Source organism: Procambarus clarkii, chromosome 40 (assembly GCF_040958095.1).
Source record: "Procambarus clarkii isolate CNS0578487 chromosome 40, FALCON_Pclarkii_2.0, whole genome shotgun sequence".
In the NCBI taxonomy this organism is placed as follows: Eukaryota; Metazoa; Arthropoda; class Malacostraca; order Decapoda; family Cambaridae; genus Procambarus; species Procambarus clarkii.
Window position 1 is genome coordinate 22,697,596 of NC_091189.1, and position 22,854 is coordinate 22,720,449.

The 22,854-nt window shown below is 38.3% G+C and overlaps 2 protein-coding genes across 6 annotated transcripts in view; one reads left to right on the forward strand and one right to left on the reverse strand.

Annotated features, from left to right (window-relative positions):
- LOC123757975 (tyrosine-protein kinase Src64B) overlaps positions 1-6,374 on the reverse strand; it is a 322,311-nt gene extending 315,937 nt beyond the window's left edge. For all 4 annotated transcript variants that reach the window (XM_069338854.1, XM_069338847.1, XM_069338852.1 and 1 more), the window contains exon 1: positions 6,222-6,374. The gene's annotated coding sequence lies outside the window, so the exon portion shown is untranslated. The remainder of the gene's footprint in view (positions 1-6,221) is intronic.
- LOC123747973 (peptidyl-prolyl cis-trans isomerase FKBP2) lies at positions 2,303-22,168 on the forward strand. Of its 2 annotated transcripts, XM_045730179.2 has the most exons (5): positions 2,303-2,320; positions 9,675-9,782; positions 13,669-13,857; positions 16,070-16,182; positions 21,668-22,168. In XM_045730179.2, the coding sequence occupies exons 1-5, from the start codon at positions 2,318-2,320 to the stop codon at positions 21,810-21,812; spliced, it is 558 nt and encodes a 185-aa protein (XP_045586135.1). In that variant the 5' UTR covers positions 2,303-2,317; the 3' UTR covers positions 21,813-22,168. The 2 variants fall into 2 exon arrangements, with proteins under 2 accessions (XP_045586135.1, XP_045586136.1); XM_045730180.2 differs by lacking the exon at positions 2,303-2,320 and having other exon boundaries at positions 9,675-9,777.
- The last annotated feature ends 686 nt before the right edge of the window (positions 22,169-22,854 follow it).

Genomic DNA, 22,854 nt, shown 5'->3' on the forward strand with positions numbered 1-22,854 from the left:
ATCCCCCCACCTCTGCCAACCCCCACTCGCACTGAGCCAGAGACAGGCGAGGAGAGCAAGGGAAAGAAGAGTAGATAGGTGTTTAGCACCTCTCCCCTAGCTCTCCATCCCCTCCTCCCTCATCTTGCACTCTCCATCCCTCCTTCCCCCCGTCCTCAGACAGCACTCAGTTTCCTCACCCAGTATCTCCCCCCCCCCTCACACAGTACCCTCACCCTGTACACCCTCCCCCTCACACAGCACTTAGTTCCCTCTCCCAGTACCCCTCCCCCCTCCCCTCACCCAGTACCACGTCCCATTCCCCTCCCCTAGAACCCCTTCCCCTCACCCAGAACTCCTTTCCTAACCCAGCACCCCTTCCACTGACCCAGGATCCCTCCCCATCCCCAGCAACCCCCTCCTCTCACCCAACACCTCATCCACTCAACCCAGCACCTTATCTGCTCACCTAGCACCTTCCCTCACCTAGCTTAGGTGGGTGCTTAGGTTAATAAATAAATTAAATAATTCTTTAACAAATTTCCTAAACACTTCAGATTACTGTATATACAACTGCATTCAAAAAATTACCGCAAAGTGCTGGGAATGGCCCTCCCCCCCTGTCTTTAAAATGGGAGGTCATAAATACACTCCTCTTATATATATATTGATCACTCACTATCATCGTTTAACAGTGACATGTTCCAGCTACTTAGGTATGGTGGAAACGAGGAAATTAAACAAAACACAGGGTTCAGGACACAGACACAATCACAGAAGGAAAGCAACATGTAAATGATCTGGGAATTATGATGTCTGATAACCTGGCATTTAGTGAACATAAGCGAGCGAATATACCGGCAGCCAGGAAAATGATAGGATGGATTATAAGAATGTTCAAATCCAGAGACCCCACAGTGATGCTAATATTATTTAAATAACTGGTGCTGTCTCGTCTTGAGTATTGCTCGGTACTCACTTCCCCTTTCAGAGCGAGAGAGATCTCTGAATTAGAAGGAATACAGAGAACATATACGGCACCCATAGAAATGATAATACATCTAAATTATTGGGACTGTCTTAAAGCTTTCAAAATATATTGTTTGGAGGTAAGATGAGAGAAGTATCAATACTATATACAGGAAAATAGTTGAAGGCCAGGTCCCAAATTTGCACAGTAGAATAACAACATACTGAAACAAAAGAGATGGAAGGAAATGCAAAATAGAACCAGTGAGGAGTAGAGGTGCCATAGGCACAATCAGAGAACACTGTCTGAACATCAGAGGTCCACAGCTGTTCAACATCCTCCCAGCAAGCATTAGAGATATTGCTGGAACAAAGGTGGATGTATTTAAGAGGCACTTAGATAAGTTCTTACAAGAAGTGCCGGACCAACCAGGCTGTAGCGGATGTGGGCCTGCGGGCAGCTCCAAGCAACAGCCTGTTGGACCAGTTATCACAAAGGCAGGGCTTGGGAAGTAGAAGAACTCCCAGAACCCTGGAAAGGGTTCTGGGGTACAGTATCTCGATTTGTATCTCGATTTGCCACTCCATAAAATATGCAACTGTTTTGCCTAATCAGAACCATATGAACCCAGCTAACCTATCAAGGCCAATGCATATAAAATGTTAATACAGTTAAAGTATTAGGGGGTCATTAACTTTTTACCAAAATAATGCATTTTTAATAGATTAGCAATTTCCATAACAAAAATTGATGAATTAGGTAAGAGGATGGGCTGGTTCATTATCGCATACCTTTTTTAATAAACTGATACGCCAGTACTTTTATGTGACAATATATATGAGGTAAAGGAATATAAGCTTTCAATAATAAATACAGTATATCTCCAAAATCTGGACCGCCACAACATGAATACCAATAAAAAACGCATCAAGTCCAACCTCCGGCTCACCAATCCAATATTCAGATTTGTTGGATAAAGATTCAGTTACCAGGAGTAAACACAGCTTGTCATGGTGAAATTTTTCCATCAGATTGAAGTTGTTTTCCTATTCTTGCTTATTTTGCTCTTTAAATTGTAAATATTTAACAAAATTAATGAATTGATACTGTATTTTGCAAATATTATATTAATCTAGAACTGTACATGTTCTGTAAATTATAAAAGTTTGTCTGGCACTATATCTGTGGCATCCAAACCTATTGTGAGGGCATTCGTATCAAGACGTGTTTTCACTCTTTCTTGTTATCTTGAGATCTTGAGGTTATCTGGAGATGATTTCGGGGCTTTTTAGTCTTAACATGCAAGTACAGGATGTGACTACTGCCGACTCCTGTTAGCATATTGAGAGCTTTTCCATCCTACAGCTCATGGTAAGCCTTGCCATACTAGTTTCACACACAGGTGGGTACAGAAACAGACGACTACCAACTCCTGTTAGCAGGCTGAGTTTTCCCTTTCCATAGCTCATGGCAAGTCTTACCCACTAATTTCTCTAGAATACAACCTACTAATCATTTAACAACTAGGTACCCAATCACTGATGGGTGGACTGAGGCATACAGTTAAGGATTGGCACCTAGTCAGGTCTCCCAGGCCAGGATAAGAACCTAGGCTAAATTGCTTGTGAAACATGGGGAAAGTGTGCTACCATTGCACCACCAGAGACTGTGTGTACTTAGCACTGTCTGACTTCTCATTTCTCAAGCATTCTCACTGCCTTTTCATTGGATATATTGTGTATATCCAACCTGTCCTCCTACAAAGAATGTTGCCTTTTTGCTTGTATACCAAAATTGGCTAAGGCCAAAAATTGTCATACTAGAAAATGGAAGCAGCTCACGAAAGTGACATACTGTCCAGTTTTCTGTTTTGTGTCCTTTGGCTTAGTCTAGTAGGTTAGGAGAGGGCACTTTAAATTAACCGTTTTCTTGATACTGTGAAGCCTTAGGAGGAAGGGCTAGTATATCAATACAAGTATTTGAGAGTTATAACCACATAATATGGCAACAATAGAAAGGGTGCATCAGGCGAGGGCGAGAGAAACTTGATCATCACTAGTGGGGGAAGCCGCTGGGGCACCAGTATTAAAAATCAAAATCCAAAAGCAGCAGAACTATTTATGTGAGAGTAAATGGGAGAGCAGTGATGGTAAGTTCAAAATACTGTTTTGGAAGGAATCAACCAACACATTAAAAATGTGATATACTCTACTGTATTTGTAAAAATTTAACCGCTGTAAAACTTATTTTTTTCATGCATCAACCTTGATAGGTTAGGACAGTCAATGGGGGTTCACATGTTTCTGGTTAGATAAAACATGCACCATTAATGGAATGGTAAATCAAGAGAACAGCTCCAGGTTACAGGTTTACCCAGCGCTGTAGCCTGAGGCTGGATGTTGGTGGTTCAGTTAAGTTCTCAGAGAATGGCACAACATGGGCACTGAGAACTTCCCAGGTGGATGCATGTCATAACACTATAATGCAGACTTTATAAGCCAGACATTCAGATAACCAGAATTCTTTCGGGGGAAAATCCGAAAATGATCACAATCGCAATTTTTTGTAACATAACCACCATAATTATTATTTCCTCACACAAACACTATAAATCAAAAATATAATTTAAAGAGACACACTTCAGCTTATCTCCTTGTAGTTCGCCCTCTTGAGTGATACTGTAGGTCTTGAAATGTGTAGTTCTTGAAAATTTACGTAACCTAATCTCTGGTTATCTAAATTTGTTTAGATATGGCGAAGTTTGGCAAAAAATTATTTGAATCTGACTTTGACCTGATAACCCAAATATTCGGTTTAATGGGCTTTGGATAACCGAGCTCGTACAGTATATATACACTGTCTAAGCTCGCTTATCCAGACTATATGGGAAGGACCCCAAACCGGATATGCCAGACATCTGGATAGGCAAAATTCTTACAAGGAAAGAATTCTTACAAGTAAAAAAATTACCATACAGGTATTCCCTATTTTTTTTACCACAACCAACATAATTTGAATTTCCACATTACCAGATACAACACACCCACACATTACTTAGGCTGGATGGTAGAGCGACGGTCTCGCTACATGTAGGTCGGCATTCAATCCCCATCCATCCACGTGGTTGGGCCCCAATCCTTCATCCCCCATCCCATCCCAAATTCTTTTCCTGAGCCGTTCCAAGTGCTATATTGTTGTAATAGCTTAGTGCTTTCTCCCGATTGTTCCCTTCCCAGTCAGTCCTCCTGGTCAGAACTCGAATGCAGACCAAATCGCTCCGCGAGGCATGAGGCCAATGTCTTACTTCATTGGAGTCAGACAGCTGAGTGGACAGCACTCGGGATTCCTAGTCCTGAGTCCCCCTACAGAGCCAGATGCCCCACACACATTACCCTATAGAGCCAGATACCCCACACACACATTACCCTACAGAGCCAGATACCACACACACATTACCCTACAGAGCCAGATACCAAACACACATTACCCTACAGAGCCAGATACCAAACACACATTACCCTACAGAGCCAGATACCACACACACATTATCCTACAGAGCCAGATACCAAACACACATTACTCTACAGAGCCAGATACCACACACACTTTACCCTACAGAGCCAGATACCACACACACTTTACCCTACAGAGCCAGATACCACACAAACATTACTCTACAGAGCCCGATACCACACACACACTACCCTACAGAGCCAGATACCACACACACATTACCCTACAGAGCCAGATACCAAACACACATTACCCTACAGAGCCTGATACCACACACACATTACCCTACAGAGCCTGATACCACACACACACTACCCTACAGAGCCAGATACCACACACACACATTACCCTACAGAGCCAGATACCACACACACACATTACCCTACAGAGCCAGATACCACACACACACATTACCCTACAGAGCCAGATACCACACACACACACACACACACATTACCCTACAGAGCCAGATACCACACACACACACACACATTACCCTACAGAGCCAGATACCACACACACACACACACATTACCCTACAGAGCCAGATACCACACACACATTACCTTACAGAGCCCGATACCACACACACATTACCCTACAGAGCCAGATACCCCACACACATTACCCTACAGAGCCAGATACCACACACATTACCCTACAGAGCCAGATACCACACACTCACACTACCCTACAGAGCCAGATACCAAACACACACTACCCTACAGAGCCAGATACCACACACAAACATTACCCTACAGAGCCAGATACCACACACACACTACTCTACAGAGCCAGATACCACACACACACTACTCTAGAAAGCCAGATAAAACACACACTACTCTACAGAGCCAGATACCCCACACACACACACACACACATTACAGAGCCAGATACCACACACACACACACACATTACCCTACAGAGCCAGATACCCCACACACACACACACACACATTACAGAGCCAGATACCACACACACACACACATTACCCTACAGAGCCTGATACCACACACACATTACCCTACAGAGCCTGATACCACACACACATTACCCTACAGAGCCAGATACCACACACAAACATTACCCTACAGAGCCAGATACCACACACACACTACTCTACAGAGCCAGATACCACACACACACTACTCTAGAAAGCCAGATAAAACACACACTACTCTACAGAGCCAGATACCCCACACACACACACACACACACATTACAGAGCCAGATACCACACACACACACACATTACCCTACAGAGCCAGATACCCCACACACACACACACATTACAGAGCCAGATACCACACACACACACACATTACCCTACAGAGCCTGATACCACACACACATTACCCTACAGAGCCAGATACCACACACACATTACCCTACAGAGCCAGATACCACACACACACTACCCTATTGCGCCTGTCACGAATGTCATAATACACGATGATCACTGTAATGAACAGTACCACGTTCATAATACAACCAAAGAACACAACATACAATGGCCCCTCCATACAACGGACACCACAGTTGTATAGCACCCCTCACTAACCCAACACGAGAGCTAGGAGCCATTACACACACACCAATCCGTAATATATTAAAACACAAATACAGCAATTCAGAATTGTTGTCATTTCCTCCCAAATGGGTTACCCAGCGGACTTGACTCCCATTCCCGAGAGCCTGGTGACAGGGCCTCGCCAGGCACATATACACTTAACTGGGGTGTGTTAACACTCACCATAACTAGAGAAGAGGCGGAGAGACCAGGGAGGGGAGGAGAAAATGCACTATAAGGCCATAGTGGAGGCTGCTGGCTGGCTGGCTACCTCACTGGTAAACAACTACACAGAACGCTGGCTAGCAGCGAGCCTACCGTGCACTCGCTCCCCCTGCGCCCGCCACCTTCAAACTCTCTTCACAACACACACTACCCATATATCACTCTACACCGCACACTCTACTCTTATATAACTCTATATTACACATTCCACCCCTATACCACTATATAACATACAATTTACATTTATACTACTCTACACCTTACACTCTACCCTTATATAACTCTACACCACACACACTACCCTTATACCACTCTATACCACACATTCTATCCTTATACCACTCTATACCACATATTCTACCCATATATCAATCTATACCACACACACTACTCTTATACCGCTCTACACCACACACACTATCCTTATCGTAATCAGGAAGAACATTGACAAACTAAAATACCACTTATAGATAAAAATACCATCAAGGGTAGTTCCTTGGCCCATACACAGACAAGAGACTAAACTTCAGCACCCATATACAACACATAGACAAAAAAGTCTCAAAACCTGTCAGTATACTCTCTAAAATCAGATATTATGTTCCGCACTCTGCTCTCCTCTCAATATACTACTCGCTAATCTATCCCTATTCAACATATGGTATGTGCTGGGGTTCAACCACTGCAAATTACCTCAGGTTCATCGTTACCAAGCAAAAATCTGCTATCAGAATTATATCAAACTCTGCCTACAGACAAGACACAGCCCCTCTGTTTAAATTCCTAAACATACTGAACATACACTCGCTCCACACATTCTCTTGTGATATTTACACGTACAAAACCTTGTTCCTAAATGTTAATCCTGACCTGAAACTATTCCTTGATAAATGTAATAGAACCCCATGAGTACCACACCAGAAATCTCTTTGATATTCCTAGAGTCAGACTTAATCTGTACAAACACTCCATGCAAATAAAAAGATCCAGTGTATGGAACTTACTCCCTAATGAATTAAAAATTGTCCAGCCTATGCATTATTTAAAAGAAAAGAAAAAGTACAGTACCTAATTCCATCCTCAGTTTCCAATCTTGTGCTCCAAACTCTCACTGTATCTTGTGCTACCCACTCACCCAATTTTAGTACTTAAGACTTACAATTTCGCCATTATAATCGATGCTATGAGTTTATATTGTAGTTATTATGTTGAATTCAAAATCTGTTACAATGTACCTATTAATACTTTTACTTTTTATTAGATTAAGGACCTACCCGAAACACTATGCGTGTTAGTGGCTTTGCAAGAATGTAAGAAAACCATTGTTCTGTACTCTCACAACCCAATGTATTTTCTTGCATACAAATAAATAAATACATGACTGAAAAGTCCCAGACGTGAGTGTAATTCAATCCAAAGTCATAAAGGAACTTGCAGAGTAACTTTTCCTACTACTGAAACTGCTTTTCAGAAAATCTCTGAACCAAGGGATAGTTCCCATAGACTGGAAATATACAAATGTCACCCCTATTTAAAAAAAAAAGGCAGAAAGAGCTCAGCAGAAAACTACCGTCCGATCAGCTTGACATCACACGTCTGCAAGCTCATGGAGAGAAATCTAAAGGAGGGAATAATTCATCACCTCACAGTGAACAATTGTAAATCGACGCAACATGGGTTTGTTAAAAAGGGCTGATCTCATCGAAACTTTTAAAATACTGAAAAATTTAGAAGATGTTGACCCAGACAACTTCTTCGAAATGTCAGATGTAACACAACGTTTTAATGCTCAACAATGGCTTGTTGAGCATTAAAAACATTAAGTTCTACAGTTCTACATTAAGCAATGTAGAACTGAAAACAAGAGAGATTTTTTCACCCACAGGGTTATAAACCTACAGAACCGCCTACCCGCCGAAACCATAAATGGTAAAAAACTGTTGAATTTTTAGATCCAGCTAGAAAAAATCATTAGTACAAAAGGGAGGACCTTTGACAAGCCGCCGGCTTCCTGTCCTCATCAAGATCACTAAAAGGATAGTAGCCCTCAGGTAAATTCAGGTAAATATTGTTAGCAGCTGTAGGTATATCTCAAACTGCAAACACCATCGATCAATAGTGTCCAAGGAATGTGTAAGTACTTCATGCATAATGATGTGCTGCCCGAAATCTTAGCGAATTATCCAAAATTTGCTTACTGTAAGTAATGCATGCACATGACTGTAAAGCTGCCGCCCAGTTGGGTGGGTGTGGAGCACATGACTGTAAAGCTGCCGCCCAGTTGGGTGGGTGTGGAGCACATGACTGTAAAGCTGCCGCCCAGTTGGGTGGGTGTGGAGCACATGACTGTAAAGCTGCCGCCCAGTTGGGTGGGTGTGGAGCACATGACTGTAAAGCTGCCGCCCAGTTGGGTGGGTGTGGAGCAAGACTAGTAACTGTGTGACTCACCATAGATGTAAAGTGCCTTGTATAGTGACTGTTGTGAGTCTCTTGTTGAATCACTTGTAACACAAAAGATTATTGATGTGTGTACTTGTGTGGGTGATTAAATATGTATGTGTATGTATATATGTATACGTATATATATATATATATATATATATATATATATATATATATATATATATATATATATATATATATATATATATATATATATATATATATATATATATATATATATATATATATATATATATATATATATATATATATATATATATATATATATATATATATATATATGTGTACATGTATGTATGAGAATGTGTACATGTATATATAACATTAATCATTTTGTAACTAGCGTCAAAATTTTTTTATTTCCTTAGCTAAGCGAACTAGAGGGTTCAGTTCCTGAACCGATTATGTGCCTCTGTAATCTTTTACACCACCGCCCAAGGGATGGGTATGGGGTACATAATAAAGAAAGAAATTTTGAATTCATACTGCAAGTTACATTAAATGTTGTTGTTAAAGATTCGCTACCTGGAACAAAGTTCCAAGTAGCACGGGCTATGGTGAGCCCGTAGTGCCTTATATTCTACATTAACTAGAATCATAGGATTTACGGTATTTAGCTTTTAATGGACATGTGGGTAGATGTTCAAGCCTTGGCTACGTTCTTTGTAAACCTCATTTGTGTTTAGCAAAGAAACTCAAGCTAATTAATTTAGTGGATTTTATTGTAGTTTTGGATCTCTATATTGGAGCAGTTCGTGTTGATCAACATCACATCTTGTAACTGGCTTTAGTGCTCTAAAGGTAAGTGTTCACTGTTAGAGGGAAAAAATTACACTATAAATTACTCTTAATATGTACGATTTAAATTTATTTAAAATAAATTAGCCCTGTAAATACATATAATATTTGTTTGCTATGTATTGTGAATGAATGTAAGTCATCGTGCAGGGACTCGGACGTCAGCGCTGCCTCGACCAATCAGCGTCTGCCGGATGTTGTTTACAAACGTGTCTTGGGCAGAGACGAGGCTTCTCTACACAACCATCAGTTGGTAGGGTTAGGGTCCGCTACTTTTATGTTTACAGAAATATATGAATGTATATATTTAACGTTAGACAAAGGATATATTTAATTAATAATTCCAGTAGTCTGTGAATCGAACCTGGCACGTAATAATCAGGCATTTAGTAGTCTATGGGGGAAACGAGGCACTTCTTATCCAAGACCCTTCACTATTTATTTAATTATATACAAGAAGGTACATTGGGGGTTAACAGAGAACATAGAAATGCAGTTGATTTTACATTCTTGTAAAGCCACTAGCACTCATAGCGTTTCGGGCAAAACTATTGAATTTAAGAACGCTCAATCTTGCTAACTCAGTCTAACAACCTAGCTTGCCCAATCTAAAATGATTGCATATTGCTTCATAGTTTTCATGGCTTGATGCCTTCTTTTTATAACTATACTTTTTCATTATTTTATTTTTTTTATTGTATATATACCAGAGTATTTACATTCTTGTACAGCCACTAGCACGCATAGCGTTTTCAAGCAAGTCCTTAATCTTAATATTCCCCGGAATACGACCTGCCAAATAATTTAACCAGGTACCCATTCACTGTTGGGTAGACAGAGGCTACAATTAAGGATTTGCGTCCAGTAAATCCTCCCCGACCAAGATACGAATGAAACGAAACGTTTCACTTGCAAAACGCCAGGCGAGTGTCTTACTACTACGCCACAGGGACTGATGACGGTCCCAGTATACAGTATATTATATACTGTACTGTATATTTTAACATTTAGGAAGTGTTACAGAAATAGGTGTTTATTTAATTTAATTTTTTTAGCTGTTTATTAAATGAACACAAACTAATAGCAGTATGATAATAATAATAATAATAATAATAATAATAATTTACGTAAAGTACATTTGAAACACTGTAGTGAAGTATTCATAAGAACATGCTAATTTATGTGAAGCATTTTAGGCATACATATGACAACCAGGGAACCTGGTTATTATTAATCAACTTTCAACCAGGTTCTCTGGTTATCATTAGTCAAAATTTTCCTGGTTGTAAGTTGACTGATAGGTACTTTCTGATAGATAGTGCTCCCAGGTACTTTTCTCTTCTCTTCTTCGTCATCATTCTCTTCCTGATTATTTTTTTTTTTTTTTTGTGCTTCCTGTGTTTTCCTGCCCAACCACTTGGACTAGATGGTAGAGTGATCATCTCACTGCGTGCACGTGGGTGTTCAATCACCATTCGTTCAAATGATTGGGGATCATTCCTTTCACCCCGCCTGACAGCTGAGTGCACAGCGCTTTGGATTCGTAGTTCTGAGTTTCCTGTTCGATCCCCGATGGAGGTTAAAACAAATGGGCAGAAGTTTCTTTCACCCTGATGTTCCTGTTCACCTAACAGTAAATAGGTACCTGGGAGTTAGACGGCTGCTTCCTGGGGGTGTGTCGCAAAAAGGAGGCCTGGTCGAGGACCGGGCCGCAAGGATGCTAAACCCCTTATCGTGATCCGTTCCAAGTGCTGTATACAATAGTCATAATGGCTTGGCACTTTCTCCTGGTAGTTTCCTTCCCTTTTTGTATTTTTTAATACAATACAAATATTTATTCAGGTAAAGTACTTACATACAAGGTAAGATACAAAAGTTGATGAATTTATAGATAGAGCTAGTACATACAATGCCTAAAGCCACTATTACGCAAAGCGTTTTGTGGCAACTTTTGTTTCGTTTCCTTTCTTCAATATTGGGACTGCAATTGACTTTCTAGATTTCTGGGAGCTCACCACTTTAATATTATGTATATTTAAAGCCTTAATTAATGGATAATTCAGGGTAATTGAGCCATAGAAATGAGATGTTTATATTCTTGGCGGTTGGAAATTTAACATTTAAACAGGAATTCCCTATTACAGGTACTTTGTATATTTTATATACTATACTATATTTCAATATCTAGTGTAAGACACCTAAAATTCATTTAATTCTTGGTGTAGGCCTAAGTAACACATATATACAGTACTGATAATTTAAATATATACAGAATATTAATTTACAAAGATACAATTTTGCATCATTTGTTTGTGTAAGTTTTACTTGAAGAATTAACGACACTTATCTTTGATTCTTATGGCAAGTAATTATGAAACTGCTTTGAGACAATAATATCATATACAGTACAGGTGCTGTATTACATTCCGACAAAGAATGCCTAGAAAGAATTAAAATGAGATTACATGTTAACTACGCCAGATGAAATAGAATGAACTATCTGGAAATGAACCAAGTAAAGGAATTCTTTTAATTACCATATTTTTAATTACCATGCCACAGTAAATACTGAGCTAAATGAAGTCCATCTTTGGCTAACTGCCAACAAACTCACCCTTAACATTGACAAAACTGTCTATATTCTGTTTGGCAATAAATCCTCTAATCAAATAAATCTCAAAATAAACAATACCCAAATTTGTAACAAATTAGATGGCAAATTCCTTGGCATTCTCATTGACCACAAGCTGAATTTCCAGGGACACATTCTAAATACAGTATATCAAAAAAAAGTTTCAAAAACTGTTGGCACTCTTTCTAAGATCAGATATTATGTACCCCGCCCTGCCCTGGTGACTCTCTATTACTCCCTCATCTATCCATATCTCAACTATGGTATTTGTGCTTGGGGTTCTACTACTCAAAATCATTTACGTCCTCTAATTACTCAACACAAAGCTGCTATTAGTGACAATATCCAACTCTGGCCCCAGACATCATTCAGTACCCCTACTCAAATCTCTGAATATGTTAGATATTAAGTTACTGCACATTCTCTCATGTGTATTATACATATATAAAATGCTGAACTGTAATGCCAATCCTGACCTCAAAAGCTTCATTGAAGGTTGTAACAGAACCCATGAGCACCACACCTGAAATAAATACAGTTTTGATATTCCATGAGTACGACTTAATCAAACTAGAAATGCTCTACAAATCAAGGGGACCCAGAATGTGGAATGACCATCCCAACCATGTTAAAGACTGTACCTTTCTCAACCAGTTTAAGATAAAAGCGAAGCACTACCTAATAAATTCCCTGTAACCTATCTTACCCCTCTATTGTCAACCCATGTCCTTTTTTTTTTTTTTAAACAACGCTGTTTGTCGACCTAATTGTATTTGTGCTGCTTTTTCAGCCATGTTCCCCCCTATTTTATCTCTATTTTTATTTGTTCTCAACACATTTTATTCTTTATACTCAATTAGTATTAAGCTTTAGTCATTTAAGTTTTTCATGCCCGAAACGCTTTGCGTAATAGTGGCTTTAGGCATTGTATGTACTAGCTCTATCTATAAATCCATTAATCTTTTTAAAATCTCTTGTATGTATGTACCTTACCTAAATAAACATTTATTTATTATTTATTTATTATTTATTTATTATTTTCTGGCATATAAGGTGCATCTATTTTACAAGGATATTTTATGGAAAAACAATTTCAGTATGTTTCATCATACATTTATGGAAAATTATTTTCAAGTGGTTTTGTAGTGGAAAACATATAATTTGTGCATGTAAATACAATATATATTTGATTGGTGGGGGACCAAAACCATGCACTATATATATTTATTTATTTATTTATTTATTTATTTATTTATTTATTTATTTATTTATTTATTTATTTATTTATATACAAGAAGGTACATTGGGTTTGTGAGAATACATAGCATAGTATTTACAATCTTGTAAAGCCACTAGTACGTGCAGCGTTTCAGGCAGGACAGGATCTACTGGCAAACATGACATGTATTCCCAGTACAGTACAGATATCTTATGGTTTTGTTTATTAAATTTCTGCATTTGATAGCTGTGTGTTTGTGTGATTTTAAATGTATAATATTTGTCTTCCACCAGACATTCACAATGAGAATAGATACAAGTGTAGGCCTAGTTTTGGCCCTGGCAGCATTCTCAGTTCTCTGTGCAGGAGAAGAAGAGAAGAAGAAAGAGAAAGTAAAAAAGTTGCAAATAGGAGTGAAAAAGCGCGTTGATAACTGTACTCTGAAGAGCCGAAGAGGTGACCTGTTACACATGCATTATAGTGTAAGTATAGTGAATGTTTTAACTACATCTCCTGTAGAGTTGCTGTTTGTATGCAGCATACAGTCTCCTAATGCACTATTATGAATCTAGGTAAAACATTTTCTTTATAGGAAGGTCCTCTGCCAGATTTCTTATATGCCATGACTGGTTGAACTTAAATTTTGCTCTATTCATCCCTTTGAAAGCGAAAATCATATGCTCTTCTAAATTACTTTGTGCTAGATCATTTCTTGTAATTTGGTTCCTGTTCTTTCTTATATTTCCTCTAACTCCATCAACCAGTTTGTTTCAGATCTGAAACTCTCAAAATGTATTCAGACTCCACTAGAATTTAATCCATTGTATAACTTCTTTACATTCAGACACTTGTTATGCTCTTTCTCTAATTGGAATATCTACCTCCCTGTTACATTAATTTTGCACAGTCCTGAATGATGATCTGACTCCACAAACATTCAAATTCAAGTTCAATTTTTTATTCAAAAGAATGTGTGTACAGTACAAAGAACACAAGAGTAATGTACAATTGTGAGAAAAAGAGTTACACATACTAATGAAGCCACTTTATTACGCAAAGCGTTTTTGGCAAGTGTTCCTCGCATGACCCTCTACATATCACGTCTACTATCAATATCTGTACACAAAATCAAACAAGCTTGATTTATGCTGTTTCAAACTCTTTGCCGTCATGTATACCTATGTATGAACATATTCTCAAAGTATTTGACATGAACAAACTATTCTCCACCAAGAAGTGAATAACCATATTTACACTTGGAACATCTTTCAACAACTTCTCTACATTTATTTCCAACCATAGTACAGTACTGGTATTTACATTTCCCTGGAACACCTCCATTTCATTCTTATCTAAAACACTGTCCTTTACACACTGGAGCATACACACTTTAAAATACATATACAGTATAGCTATCCTACACATAATTCAACATATTCTTAAATTAACACTTGAATCGCCTAACATACTCCCTCTTTATCTCACTTGTTATTTTCATCCATTCACATATAAACTAACCGCCTCAACACCATAATGTTTCACTTTCTCCCATTCCCAATAAGATGCATCTTTTTCTCACAATTATAACAGTTTGTAGAACAGTACTTTAAATTCCTCTCTTTTGCTTTTATTTATTCCATTCACATTAATTAAATGGACACACTCGATGTTGCCTCCACTGCTGTTTTCCCTTGTTTCTCTCCACCTACCCAAACAGTGGGTGCTGGCTGAAAGTAAACCAAGAGCAGCAGTGTTCCTGGAGAGACTGGGGGTTGGGGTGTCTTGCTGCCCAGAAAGACAAACTAAAAAGTAGCTTTGTACACGTTTAATTAAAAGAAAAACCAATAAACAGAAATATCAATGTACTACCTCCATCTCATCTTCATTTTCACCACAAATGCCATAATAATGAGGCCACAAGAAGGGAGTGGGAGACTTTGATACTGTATGTCAAGGTTTTAGAGATCAATTGCCAAAACTCCTAATACATGTGAAGTAACCTTACAGGCTTTATTGGTTATGAGACCGACCTTGTGAAATGCAGCTTTTTCTTCCGTGCCCCACAAACTCACTTCTAATATTGAATCATTTGTACTCCTGTTTTTTTTTCTCTGACCTATCTCTCTCTTTTTTTTTCACAACTCTTGCTGTCGGAAACGTGTCGTTTTGTTTGTACAGTACTGTATGTGACCAAATAATACATACACAGCAGTATTTCCCCACTGATATTGTTTGTTGGTACAGTAATCCTAAGATAGTATGCCTTGCTCACTCATTTTTCCATTTCACAGCCATTATGTACTCACCTAGTTGTGCTTGTGGGGGTTGAACTTTGACTTTGGTCCTGTCAGTCAACAAGTGTACAGATTCCCGAGCCTATTGGGTTTATCATATCTACATTTGAAACTGTGTGGAGTCCTCCACCACATCACTTTGTAATGCATTCCATTTGTTAACTATACTCTGAGACGAATAAAGTTTTTCTAATGTGTACAGTATGTACTGTACTCACCTAGTAGGTGAGCGTGTGCGCACATGTGTGAAAGCGTGTGCATGCGTAGATTATGTTAAATATTATTTTATATATTAGTATGTACTGAACATGAATTAAAAACTTTAAAAATTTTAGACTGTTTTAGTATGAAAATGCTAGTGATTTATTCCATTTGTCAATTTATTTAATGATGTTAACAGGGTAAACTAGAAGATGGCACAGAATTTGACAGCAGCTACCCTCGAGGCCAGCCTCTAACTTTCACCTTAGGCTCGGGACAGGTCATCAAGGGATGGGACCAAGGATTAATTGGGTAAGTCAATCATTCAAATCCATATGGTTTTATTTTTTAAGGTGTTTTCACAGGTGCATTAGGTGATAGGAAATGCACCCAACAATTTCTGTCCCACCCAGGACTGGAACCCAGAATTCTCGATTGTGAGTCGAGAACGAACCCAACTGTATTACCGGGACACTTAGTTCTATATCACTATCTCAAAAACGGCTTATTACATTGATTTAGAACTCAAAATATTCCACTTTGGGCAAGAAAGTAAGAATGTTAATGAAGTTGAGCTTTATAGCCCCATAACATGATTGTTTTCCTCATTTCTATACAGTACAGTATCTTTAGAGGCTCGTCACCTTGACTTGCAAGTAACACCAGTGTAAGTGTAAAACTTAATCAAAGGTTTTGTTATGTGATAGTGTAGCAATAGCAAATGTGTTTTTTATATTGACTGTATGTATGTATAAATGTTGTACCTAATAGTCCAAGTTGCCTAACAAGCCAAATTTTCCTAAAAAAAATGTTTCTCGCAAAAAATTCTTATGGAAAGATAAAGCTTTCCATTACACAACATATGAATTGAATTTTTTTTTTTTTTTTAGTTAAAATTAAAATAGGATAGAAATTTTATCAAACCTAATTTAACCTAACATCACTGAAGTCAGTAATTCATGTTCTTAATTAACATAATATACGTGTAATAATACAGTATTACCCCCAGTACTTGGAATAAACCCATTTGAAAAGAAATATTTGAATATTACAAAAATTTCTTGGCCTAGTATGCAAGACCCAATTTACTTAACAGGTAAAGTAGTGCAGTTCAGGCTATTGGGTACGACATATACAAGAAGGTACAGTACAGTGGATTGTGAAAGTGCATGTTATTAAATGGTACATTTTTGCATTCACTAACACACTTCTTTTTTTTTAACTTAAGAGTGATCCCAGAGCTTACTACTACTAAGGAAAAGTCAGTTTCCTTCTCACCACCTTAATATTAACTGTTCCCTACCCCAGTATTCACTGGTGTTCACCTCTCAACCATGTGCCACAGGACAATACCCACCATATTGCCATACCCCAAATATAAACAGTACCCCACCTTACAAACACAGGTTGTGGTTAGTGTGCAGTCACCTCATAACTAGTTAATCCAGAGTTTAATTTTTGGGCAAGTCAAGATGTTTGAGTACAGCTTCTTCTGTTTGCCTAGCAGTAAATAGATACCAGGGATCTAGTCAACGGTTTTGGGTTGCATCCTGCATAATGGCCAATCATTGGGTTAGAGACCTCATTAAGTCTGTTTCTAACTGGAAAACTGTACCCCACCCACACTTCTCATTTCAATCACATAATCCTACTCACTTTTATTCTCCTTTTCCATTGATAGAAATGTGCTTTACACATACTGTATGTATTGGGGAATTTCTAGTTTTAAAATGTTTACATTCTAAAAATGCATGCAAGTGAATGTCAGCAAAACATCAAATTGAACACCAACATGACTGATTACGTACTAATGGTTCTGGGGGATCACCGACCCCACAGCCCAGTATGGCCACCCTGTCGCTACTTAACTTTTTCACATAGCACGTACTCATTGTAGCTTGATGCTGTGTATTACAACTCATTAGAAAGGTAGAGGCACATGGTATTGGAGTGGTTATCCTAAGTGCAATTAAGATGTGGGCAATTAAGATGTGTTCCCACTCGATTCCATTTCAGAGGAAATGGAATCGAGTGGGAAGCCTTGTAAGTGGAGTGGCCCGGCACACTGTCCTGTGACCTCTGTTATTTAGCACATAAAAATTAGATAACTGTATCTATGCCTATCATTGTTACATAAACTTAAATTTCTTAAGACTTTTAAATATCAGAATTGCATTACTTTAACCAAAATATCTTGTAGATAATTTAGGAATAGGAAACTGCCAAAGGTCTATTGGATATTCAAGGCAGCTTATTTTTATACCGGTGCAAATTCTCTTACATGTAACACAGCATTTCTCAACCACCACGGTTCTGCAGAACCCCAAGATAACTAGGGGATCCATAAGAGTGATAAATAGGCTAATTCTAATCATATGAAAATATATTTTTGAGTCATTTGTGTTTAATTTTTATCGTTTCATCAGCATCAAGAGCAAAGACAAAAATAACCTCCTTTCAGTTGACAGTGAAATCTAAAGTACGAGGCAAAATTATTTCATAGGTACAAAGGTTGAGAAATGCTGGCCTAACCTGTGCTCAAAACAATCCAGTAATCTCATGTCTGTTACAGTATTTCGTAATACCTGCTTGATGTGGTTCTGGGAGTTGTTCTACTCCCCAAGTCTGGCCTGAGGCCAGGCTTGACTTGTGAGAGTTTAGTCCACTAGGCTGTTGCTTGGAGCGGTCCGCAGGCCCACATACCCATCACAGCCCGGTTGGGCTGTGATGGGTATGTGGGCCTGGGCACTTCTTGAAGAAAACAATTTAGTTTTCTCTTGAAGATGTCCACGGTTGTTCCGGTAATATTTCTGATGCTCGCTGGTAGGACGTTGAACAACCGCAGACCTCTGATGTTTATACAGTGTTCTCTGATTGTGCCTATGGCACCTCTGCTCTTCACTGGTTCTATTCTGCATTTTCTTCCATATCGTTCACTCCAGTACGTTGTTATTTTACTGTGCAGATTTGGGACCTGTCCCTCCAGTATTTTCCATGTGTACTGTATATTATTTGGTATCTCTCTTGTCTCCTTTCTAGTGAGTACATTTGGAAAGCTTTGAGAGGATCCCAATAATTTAGGTGCTTTATCTCATCTATGCGTGCTGTATATGTTCTCTATATTCCCTCTATTTCAGCAATTTCTCCTGCTCTGACGGGGAAAGTGAGTACTGAGCAGTACTCAAGACGGGACAACACAAGTGATTTGAAGAGTACAACCATTGTGATGTAATCTCTGGACTTGAAGGGTCTCGTAATCCATCCTATCATTTTTCTGGCTGACGCAATACTTGCTTGGTTATGCTCCCTAAACGTTAGGTCGTCAGACATCATTATTTCCAAATCCTTGACATGCTGTTTTCCTACTGTGGGCAGATTCGATTGTGTTTTGCACCCTGTATTATGTTTCGGATCCTCATTTTTGTTGTATCTGAGTACCTGGAATTTATCACCGTTAAACATCATGTTATTTTCTGCTGCCCAATCGAAAACTTTGTTAATGTCTGTTTGTAGTTTTTCAATGTCTTCAGCAGAGGTAATTTTCATGCTGATTTTTGTATCATCTGCAAAAGATGACACGAAGCTGTGACTTGTATTTTTATCTATATCAGATATGAGAATAAGGAACAGCAGTGGTGCAAGGACTGTACCCTGAGGTACAGAGCTTTTAACTACACTCGGACTCGATTTTACTTGATTGACTGTTACTCTTTGTGTTCTGTTCGACAGGAAATTGAGTATCCAGCATCCTACTTTACCAGTTATACCCATTGACCTCATTTTGTGTGCAATCACTTCATGGTCACATTTGTCGAATGCCTTTGCAAAGTCTGTGTATACAACATCTGCATTCTGTTTTTTTTCTAATGCCTCAGTGATTTTGTCATAATGATCAAGTAGCTGTGAGAGGCATGATCTTCCTGCTCTAAATCCATGTTGGCCTGGATTGTGGAAGTCATTGGTTTCCATGAATCTAGTCACCTGACTCCTAATCACTCTTTCAAATACTTGTATTATGTAAGACGTTAGTGTAACTGGTCTATAATTCTTTGCCAATGCTTTGCTACCTTCCTTGTGTAGAAGGGCTATGTCTGCTGCTCTCAGCGCATCTGGTATCTCCCCCATGTCCTAGCTCTTTCTCCACACTATACAGTACTGAGTGCCTGTGCTAGTGGCACTTTGGATTTCTTTATAAATATTGAATTCTATGAGTCTTTACCCGGGGCTGAGTGCATGGGCATATTGTCAATTTCTCTTTCAAAATCTGCTATGCTCGTGTTGATATCAGTTATATTTACAGGTGTTTGGATATCACTCATTAAGAAATTGTCCAAATCTTCCACTTTCATGCTGTGTATCGGAGTGCTAAACTTGTCCTCATACTGTACTGCTTTTTTAGGATTTCACTAATTTCTTTGTCATCCTCAATGTATGAACCTTCACTAATATGAATAGGCCCAATACTGGGAGTGGTTTTTGCTTTTGATTTAGCATATGTGAAGAAATATTTTGTGTTTTTCTTTATTTCTTGAATTGCTTTCTGTTCTAGTTGCCTTTCTTCAGTCTGATAGGAATGCTTGTCTCTGTTCGATTTCTTCAATCTCCCTGCTTAAATTATTTCTTCTTTGTATGGAGTCGTGTCTGCTTAAGCATTTCCGTTAATTTCTTCCTTCTTTTGTAATGTTGTCTGCGTTCTTTCTACATTTGACCTCTTTCTGGCTTTCCTCAAAGGAACATGTTTCAGACTGACTTCATATGCTTCTGAAGTCAGTTTTTCTATTCCTTTTGTAGGATTTTTATTTCTTAGAACATTTTCCCATTGAATGTTTGTAAGTTCCCTGTTTATTTTCTCCCAGTCTATCCTTTTATTATTAAAATTGAATTTATTGAATAACCCTTCTCGCTTGTTGTTTCTCTTGGGCCTACTACCATTATTAACGTTAGTTTGCAGTTCAATGTGCTTGTGGTCCGAGTACGTAGTGTCTGAGACTATAATGTCTCTGATTAGCTCATCATTGTTCGTAAATATCAGGTCCAGCGTGTTTTCGTTCCTAGTTGGTTCTGTAATCTGCTGACTGAGCGAGAATTTGTCACAGAATCTCAGTAGTTCTCTGACCTGTGGTTGGTTATTTCCAAGATTGATTTCCTGCTATAATGTTTCTCCATTTTAAACTGGGTAGATTGAAGTCTCCAAAGAAGATAATATCTGGTACTGGGTTTGCTAGGTTATCAAGGTTTCTCTATTTTGTGGATCTGTTCAGTGAATTCCTCAACTGTTGCATCTGGCAGTTTGTATATTAAAATAATAAGTAGATTAATATTTTCTACCTTGATTCCAAGTACCTCTACCATCTCATTGTATGAGTTCAATGTAATAACATAAATTTCCAAACCAATATTTAACCAGGTCTTTTCTGAAATTCATTTTATACAGTATAGTATGTAGTATTACAAGCTTATAAAAAATGGTGTGGTACTAGTTTCAGATAATGTTTAATACATTTGTATAGAGGCCCTGAAATAAAGAGCAAATTCATCCGAGAAATATTTTGTGGTCTCTTGTGCTTTCATACTGTACCATTATAATTTCATCCCTTAATATTGAAAGTTTAATAATCAGTTTGAATGGAATATTTGTTTTTTTTTAGTCTGGTGATTATATGCTGTTTACTTAATTTTTATGGACTTCTGTTTCATGCTGTGTTCCACTAAACTCCTCATACTGTATTTCACTTTTTTTTTTTTTTTTTACTAATCAAAACTGCTGCTTAAAGTTAATATATGTCAAATTTAACAGGATGTGCGAGGGAGAAAAGAGGAAGTTGGTAATCCCCTCCGATCTGGGTTACGGAGCATCCGGAGCTCCTCCCAAGATCCCAGCTCATGCTACACTCGTGTTTGAGGTTGAACTCATCAAGATTGAGAGAAAAGAGGAGCTCTGAAAGATAATGCTAAATAGTCGCAGCTAAATAATTTCTCATTCTTTTTTCAGTAATTTGTTAACTTGTATTAAAGTGTGTGTTGCCAACATTGCATTTTGTGTATTTATCTGACAGGGCAGCAGCTTTTAAAGTCTTACAAAATTAGTACTGTACAAACATTTATCACAAAGCGATAATATAGTACAAGGTTCGGACTAGATGTACATACACTACAGTACAGTATTATTAAGTTAACTCATGGCATGGTAATAACTTTAATTTTGCAATTTGATGTAAATTTTAGAGGCTTTTGTGATATTTCTTGGCAGTAGCTGTTAAATCCTTCTTACAAAACTATGAATAAAGTCTTTATGAAATATGACTTTTATTCACACACTGTAAACTTTTGTTGTAAAAAGCATATACATGATCCCTTTAATATAATGTAACTAATACTGTACTTGGCATAAGTCAAGTCATACTGCCTTGGCACATTCTCAAAAATACCTTCCTTTCTACTTGGCACGATTAGTAAAATAATGAACATAGTGTAATGCATAGTGGCACTCTTCCTTCTATAAGAGGCATAGTAACCAACCTTTTATGGTGTTAAAAGGGTAACTTAAAAAAAACTTGCAAAGTGTACCTGATTAATCAGGCTCCAATTAATATGTTAAATTGTGAGCACAGGCATCAAATAGCCTGGATGACCAGACCACCAAATGGGAGGCCTGGTCAGAGATGAGGCTGCCTGGAAATTCATCCTCAAAACCACGTTAAGGTAATACACCAGAAATTATGTTCAGTATACTGTAATGACCAAATCTATGGGTGGTCCCACTTACTATCATGTATACAGTACATGAATCTTGTAAAATGTTCGTGATAGTTTGTCTTGCTTTCCAAGAGTCCCTCGATAAGATCCTTGGTAGATCCATTACCTTTGATATCACCTGCTTTAGTCTTTTTGTTCTTTCTTGTACAGTATTGGCATCCTGAGATATATTTAGCATCCTCTGAATATTCAGCAACACAGACGGTGCTAGTCTTCCTGGCTTGATGC

Excerpts from the sequence above, each read along its gene's own strand:
- LOC123747973 (XM_045730179.2), top strand. Across the intron at positions 13,858-16,069 it reads TGTTACACATGCATTATAGT|GGTAAACTAGAAGATGGCAC; the intron begins GTAAGTATAGTG and ends TGATGTTAACAG. Across the intron at positions 16,183-21,667 it reads TGGGACCAAGGATTAATTGG|GATGTGCGAGGGAGAAAAGA; the intron begins GTAAGTCAATCA and ends CAAATTTAACAG.